The 8,176-nt window shown below is 30.5% G+C and overlaps 1 protein-coding gene across 1 annotated transcript; it reads right to left on the bottom strand.

The window, feature by feature from the left end:
- Positions 1 to 313: 313 nt before the first annotated feature.
- Positions 314 to 7,487, bottom strand: LOC127708369 (uncharacterized). The gene is made up of 5 exons (XM_052213219.1): positions 7,373 to 7,487; positions 4,812 to 4,883; positions 3,950 to 4,033; positions 2,102 to 2,183; positions 314 to 1,442 (listed from the first exon to the last, which is right to left on the bottom strand). Exons 1-5 carry the CDS (start codon positions 7,485 to 7,487, stop codon positions 932 to 934), a joined length of 864 nt encoding a protein of 287 aa, XP_052069179.1. The 3' UTR covers positions 314 to 931.
- Positions 7,488 to 8,176: the final 689 nt, after the last annotated feature.

Below are 8,176 nucleotides of genomic sequence, written 5' to 3'. Positions count from 1 at the left end.
GAATACATTAGATAAAACCCAGAGACATTACACTAATGAAATAAATAAAGGCTAAAGCAAAGGTAAATTCATATGTTCCCACAGAGTTAAATATCTTAGGCTAAAGCAAAGGTGAATTCATATGTTCCCACAGAGTTAAATATCTTAGGCTAAAGCAAAGGTAAATTCATATGTTCCCACAGAGTTAAATATCTTAGGCTAAAGCAAAGGTGAATCCATATGTTCCCACAGAGTTAAATATCTTTGACTAAAGCAAAGGTGAATTCATATGTTCCCTCAGAGTTAAATATCTTAGACTAAAGCAAAGTTGAATTCATATGTTCCCTAAGAGTTAAATATCTTGCTGGGGTCTTCGTTTGATAAATGGTTCTATGAAATGATAAGCTATATATCAACTTAAAGGAAAACAAATATATATGAATACTATGATTCGGAAGTCCATATGTATAACTTTCGGATCACCTAATATTATTCTCATTTTATATGTGAGTTTGTAATGCCTTTACGACTTGTCTGTTATACGTGTATAAATGTACAAAAGTCATGTCATTTCGGAAAACTTTGTCATTCATGACTTATTTGTATCGTCTCCTGATGTTCTTCGGCATTCGTATTTTTCAATTAAGGCAATCGATCCCCAATGCTCCTCTTATCTACTCGAGACAAAACAGTAAAAGATACATTGACTGATGTTTGTTCATAGGTAACATATGTTGTATCTTAAACCCCATAAACAAGCTTTAGAGTAGCTTTTAACCCTGACTGTAGCAAATTAGCGTAAATCATTCATAATTATACCATGCCTACTTGCTTCACAGCAGGGTTACTAAACACTTCAAAATTTCTTATTAAAAAAAATTGAAAAAAATAATCTCATCGTAATGAGACAATTTTAACCTTGGAAGTCATCTTATATCTTCCGACAATCCATTTATTTTGAAGATTTTGATGGCGTTGACGTGTTTGAATAATCAACTCCATCTGTCCATTTAGAATAACGTTCTACATTTTCATAGTTGGAGTCTGTATGGTTTACAAAATGGTCGTAAGTTTCTTCCATTGAACTTTCTCTTACTTTTTTACAATTTCCGACATCATAAAGATCGTCTGTGACGTCATTGTGTAATCGTAAAGCCCCATAGGTCTTGTTTATAATGGCTTCTTCTCTGTCTAAGATAAATGATGTGTGGCTATATTCGCCGGAAGTAATAGCAAACCGTTTAGTTTTATCAATTATATTTGAATCTTTGTTTCGTTTATGGACTACAGCATAAATAGGCACTCCTTTCTGTTCATTCAATTCAATGTTTTCCTGTGTTTGTTTTGATGCAGATATATGTTTTTCCCCCTGAATGTCCACAGAAGGTCCATTTAAGTCTCTGTTTATCACATATTCAGAGAGTTTCGCCTGCCACCTTTTCTTTTTCACAATTGAATTTTGCCTGAAATGATGATTATATAATGAAGTACATTCAAAAACTTTTGAATTTGTTTAAATAATATTGAAAAAAAAGAAAACACCGTACAACATGCCTAGATTTTCAGATTCTTACAATCTTACACAACTTGTGATCATTAACTATGTTGTATTTTTAACTGTTTAATAGGGCCTACAAAAGAAATAACGACAAATTATTTGTTTTCCTCTCTTATGCAAGATGTCTTGATCTACTTTATCTATGACGAGTTCATATACCTATTCTTATCGATGAATCAAAAGTGTAATAATTCTATCAATTTGTCTTCAAGTGTAAGATAAGGGACTCTTGTGATAAGAATTGAGATACGAGTTATGTGCACACTTTTGTGCGACGATTGGTACTTCATGTATATATTCAAACAAATCTTTGTATTTTTTTTATATTTTCAAGTATTATCATATGATTTACATCGCCCCTGGTATAAGCAGTATCACACACAGTAACTCCAAATCCCAACTTCGATTGCCGATAAAAGAAATGTTTGTTTTTCAGAAAAGGTTTCGTCAAACATTTATCAAACTACAATCCTTTAGTTAGCCCTAGCGTGTACCTACTAAACAGCTTGTTCGTAAAGGTACGAAATCAATTTATGATGAGTGAATTTAAATCAGTCTTTTTACCTTATGTGAACGAGTACAGCAATGGAAAAGACCACCAAAAGAACTGCAACGCCACCTATGACAATGCCCTCCATCTTCTTACCTTGAAATAAAATAAAAAATAAAATACATGAGTGGATGGATATCTTTTTAATATACTTCTGTCTTAATTGTCCTTTGATTCGCGGTTTGGTTGACTCTTTATTTTTAATATCTAATGCAAATAAAGGTTTTTAACATATTAATGACATTTGATGATAATTGATTTTTAACGGTCCGCTTGAAATGAATTTTAAAAGCATCTTAGATTAGAAAAATTAAACATGTTAAAGGAAGGTTGAACAATTTCAAGAAGCCAATAATTGCCTTTCGCAGCTAATCAAAATCAGGACGAAAAGAATGACAGAACTGAAATGAAAATTTATAGTAAAAGATATCAATGATCTGGTAAATACTCACGTTAGGACATTCATTCGATTTCTAGACAGCAACATGTCAGGGCTTTACCGAGCAAAGTATTATTAATGGCAAGCAGTTTCACTATTTATTCTAACTTCAAGATATCTTATATAATATATGAGATATCTTATATAATTTAGTTTTTATAAGATATCTTATAATCTTTATAAGATATCTTATATCTTATAAAAATTATATCTTATAAAAAAAATTATATTAGATATCTTATATAGTTTATAAGATATCTCATATAGTTTATAAGATATCTCATATAGTTTATAAGATATCTAGCATAGTTTATAAGATATCTTATAAGGTAAATTATATAAGACATCTTATATATAATATAAGATATCTTACAAACTATATAAGATATCTTACAAACTATATAAGATATCTTATAAACTGTATAATATATAAGATATCTCATATAACATATAAGATATCTTATATAATCTAGTCTTTATAAGATATATTATATGTTATGAGATAGCTTATATATTATATAAGATATCTTATATATTATATAAACTATCTCATATAGTTTATAAGATAGCTTATATAGTTTATAAGATATCTCATATAATTTATAAGAAAACCATATTTTATATCTTAGAAAATTTGTTAGATATCTTGAAGTTAGAATAAATAATAGATAGTAAAACGGCTTGCCATAATTATTAGTTATCTTGGTGTTTTCAAGGGATTATGGAATTTTAACACGGTGTTAAAAATTCAAATTCCCATCGGGGATGTACAGAATTTTACACCGGTGTTGAAATTTCATTCACCCTGAGGCCCAATTCCGTACAACCCTGATTTCACCATGATACTGATGAATTTATTTCTTATGAAGCGTTCCTTTACTCATTTTTATAGCGGGATGTAGAAAACTTCCACTACACATTTTTACATACGCTGGGGTATCAAACTGACAATAAAATAGATTTGACATTTTCTGTGTCTATTTTGTTGAAAAATCCACCAATATTTGACCTATATGTATAAACGATGAAAGCAACGTGTGCATCAAAAACATTTTGGTTTTAAGCATCGAACGAAATTATAAGACGACAAAAGCAAAGTGCATCCAACAACAGTTTGTCAGAAATGTCAGTCTGAGAAATTTTTGCTAAAATTCGAGTATTTTATTTACAAAGTATGATCAAAACATATTCAAAGAGCAATTAACCCTAGGAAAATATTTCCCTTCCTAAACATGTTTTGTAATTGTACTACATGTATTTTCCCCATCATGCTTTTGTTAAATCTTATTTAGTTAAAGAATGTCTCAGTTTCACATTTCGATATTTCTTTCCATCAACTGTGATTTGGTAATCCTCTTGATTTTACATTAGATAAATTGCTTTTCCCTTGCAATCAATGTATTTCAGCTTATTGGATATTTACCTGCAGCTGGAGGGTGTCTACCAGTTCTATCATTCACATTCATGCCGTTGACATTTGTCATATCTTTGGTAATCCCCAACATTTCTAAAAACATCAGAAATGACCTGGTAACATATTTTGTCATAAATCAGACGATTGGTTGCCTCGTTTGAATTGTTACACATTTTGTCATGTCGGTGCATTTAATAGTCATACGGTATTGGTTTTTCTCATGGTTGAAGGTCGTACGGTGACCTATAGTTGCTTTACATGCACGTCATTTGGAAAGTTCTCTCATTGGCAATCATACCACATCTTCTCATATTTCGTCTTTATTTGTCAAATTTGATTTTGATATTTTATGACAAGTTTAGATTGTCAAATTCATGGAACAACGACATTAAAATTGGAACAATCCAAAACTAAGGCATCAGATGTGATAATGTAGATGTAGACCTCGCCCTTGTCTTATCTATCACTTAATGGAAAAGTGGAGAACACAAAAAGTAGAGGTACACAAAAAATCTGCATGTGAACTGCCTACAAGCATACAATGTAGCAGTGCGTTTTGAATATTCCCTATTAAACGATTTTTCACCTTTCAGTGTTCTCAGCATCATTTAAATATAAATATAATCGAATTCAAAAATGAAAATGAATAAGAAGCAAATTTTGTCATCTCGGGCCAAACTATAGTTTATTGACCGTCGGTCGTCTCCAAAAACCCTTATTGGCCTCAGTGTGTCTTTAATCTTTTCCATTGTTTTAGATGATCGACAGATCTATAAACTGCCATATGACATTGTTTCGTGCATTCATAAAAATGAAAAAAGAGCAATAATTTACCAGCACAGCAATATTAAATATCTGTTTTAGAAATTACCTGTAGTTTGTTGTGTGGTATGGACGGTTGTTTTTGTCTTTGGAGAACGTGGACGTGGGTGCTTACTTGAACCTACAAAATAATTAATTAGATTGAATATCAAATGAAATTATGATCTGTATTCAGGTATATATGAGGGTCTGGTTAGGGTTTATACAATAGAGAATAATTGGTCAATAGTACAGAAAAATGGGTCAAAAAATAAAGATGAGAGAATAAAGGCCTACAAAATACAAAATATAGAATAATGGGTTCTAAAATATAAAGAATAGAAAATAATTTACATAAAAATTAAAGAATACAGAAAGGAAGGAACCCATATATACTTCATATCCCAATTCTCTATATCAAAATCGTTATTAATACAATCTATAATAATACTAAAGGAACGAATTGGTCGGATTTTCAGGAAAACGCGAATCTCAAACTCAGAATCATGAGAATATTTTATATGCTTGCAAAAGTTCATTTAAGCTTAAAGAAAAATAAATAATGACTCGACTGTATTCATTAATATCTTTTTAAAGTGTTATTTATTATTTTCTAGTCGTTTTGAATAAAAAACAAAAGGGTCTTTCTTTCAAAACTTGTTACGCTTTTACAAAATCGGTTTTTTTTTTCTACTGCATGTATTTATATCAGGGTTTAATGCAAAGTCGATACAAAAACAATGGTACACAATTTCTTATATCTTCATATAAAAAACGCTTTTGAAATGGGAATTATATTGTTATAAAAAGGTATGTTTAACTCAAAAACCGAAATTAAAAGAATACATTAAAAATCATCTGTAAATAGGAAAGCGCAAGTACAGGAGGTCATAAATCGAAAAAGAATCAACAAGGTTAGCATTTTTGGCAAAAACGAATTCATGGAATTGTCTGCCTATAAATGCTACGCTACAACGCACGAATCTAATAACAAGTACCTGATAATATTCTTCACTTAATGTTAAACTGTCTTACTTTCTCATCTATTCCGAAGAGAATAATTTCTAACATCGATAAGTATGTCTCGATAGTTTAAAAATATATATCTGCCTCCATAGACAAATCAAGAACGATTTAGATAATGGAAACTTTGGGACAGTTTTTTAAAATATAGAATCCAGAAAAGATTTAATATCAAATTCACTGGAAGAGGTTTGCATATCATTCCGGTTTAAAGTTTCAGATATACATGTAATAGCTTAGCCTAGTAGTCAGAGCATGTATTTAGTCAAATCTAATACAGTTAGGAAGAAGCTAGAGAAATAGTTCATCAACCATTTGTGCAGCAGTTACTAGCAGTCGTCCATTAACTCTTAATGGAGAACATAAAATTTCCGTAGTGGAAATGCAATGGTTAAGTGACCTTGCTGAATGAAAATGAGATCAATATACATTTATCACCTCTCAGATTAAAGCTTTATTCATTATTATCTTCTTATAAAGTTGATAGATTAATATAGGATTTATACATCCGTTTGAAGTTAAATAAATGATCTTTGATCTATTAACAATACTGTTGTCTCGGAAACGTTGAGATCTCAGTTGATCACCAAGTGTAATGATACATTTTGTACAATGAAATCTGTGTTTGTTCTGTTATAAAGCTTTATAAAAAAAAACACGTATAAATGGTCTTGTTTCTTCACATACATGTAAAGCTCTTAGTATCAATAAAAAAATTATATAGAAGCGATGTATTTTAGTAACCGCGAGCTATGCTTCGTCGAGTTGTGATATATTTTCTTTTGACTGAATGTCACCACACCAACCATATCTGAATGAAATGTATAATTGTACATGTTCATGATGTAACAATTTGGTCAAGCTTACTGAAGTAATAATGCTTCTTTCCAGGATTAAACTCAGATATTAAGCTTTTTATTATACATGTATACAAATTTTAATCTAATAGGGGTTGATCAATCTTAACTGAAAATAGGGCTATTCAACTAAGTATCAGTCCATATAGCATTTATTCAATTTCCAAACTGAATAAATAGATATAAGAAGATGTGGTATGAGAGCCAATGAGACAACTCTCCATCCAAGTCAAAATTTAAAAAAGTAAACCATGAGTGCTAAGCGTGAAGATTCATGTCACTTCTTTTTTTAATGTCCGAATTATTCTTATACCAGAGAACTCGTCGCTAAATTTGAACATCTTAATTTCCGGTGATTCGTCTATCACTAATGATGAAAAAGAAAGCCTTTTTAAAGAATGTATATGAATTTATCAAATAGACAACGATATTTCTAATTGTATAATATAGCACAATAAAGTATATATATATTGTGTACAACCTTTCACATCATCACACATCATCTTTATTTATGATACTTACTGTTCTGGTCTGAGGAAAGTACAACCAGTGTCGGGCAAATGGCATTAGATGTCGTGCAAATAAAGCACCATGCATGATATTGGTAAATGAACTCAAATAATGATTAGGACTTTGTTTGATATTTGAAACCGGAATTTATACTTTTGTGATGCAACAAAATATTCTACAGCTATACGATTGTATGGTATATTAAAGTTTTTCTATTGCTTTTATTTTCATTGACCCTTACCGCATCTGGGAACGTTACAGTACTGCCATCTTATTTTCCTGCTGACCGTGTAACACCAAAGACCTCCTTTGTCGTTATGTGGGTTCCGACAGTAGTTTTCATGTTCTGAACCCATTGGATATTTGACGTGTAACATTTTCTGATCCCATCTCTGACACGGAATCCCACTGCTGGTCGTGTTGATTTGTCCTTTGTAAATCACCGAGCCATTTTGTCCAATTGTATAACAATCTTCTGAAAAGTACCAAAAACATTTTTAATACAGTTTTTTTTCTAATAATATGAACGTTTTAGAACATATTTCAAAGCTTAGAGAAGTTTTATCTTGTTTTCCTACTCAGAAATCATGAATTTGATCGACAAACGGTTTATATTTTTATGTATAACAAGCTAAAATTTCGTTCACTTCACTTTTTCTAACAACTTGAATTAACACAAGTGTTACCAACTACTATATTAAGGAACTTGAAAGTGCTAGTTCGTGTCGATGCTTATATTCTCAGTCCAGATTTCTATCGAGTTCTATCAATTAAGAAGCTTGAACAGTCAGCATTAACGTAATCCTTCTTTACATCTTTGGCAATATATATATTTGTGAAAATGTACTTTTGACCTATTAACAGCTGAATATACTTTTTAAATACATATATAAAAAAGGATTTTTCTCCGATTTAAACAATCCTTGCAGACTTTGTTTTCATATTTAGCAATTTGAAAAAAGAATAAAACGATTATTTGCAGACCACATATAAGATTTTAAGAAAGTTTTCTTGCTTTTTACATATTATAGAATTTCGTTTTACA

Source organism: Mytilus californianus, unplaced genomic scaffold, assembly GCF_021869535.1.
Source record: "Mytilus californianus isolate M0D057914Y unplaced genomic scaffold, xbMytCali1.0.p SCAF_7, whole genome shotgun sequence".
In the NCBI taxonomy this organism is placed as follows: Eukaryota; Metazoa; Mollusca; class Bivalvia; order Mytilida; family Mytilidae; genus Mytilus; species Mytilus californianus.
Note: the sequence above shows the minus strand (reverse complement) of the source record. Positions and strands in the feature narration are given on the sequence as shown.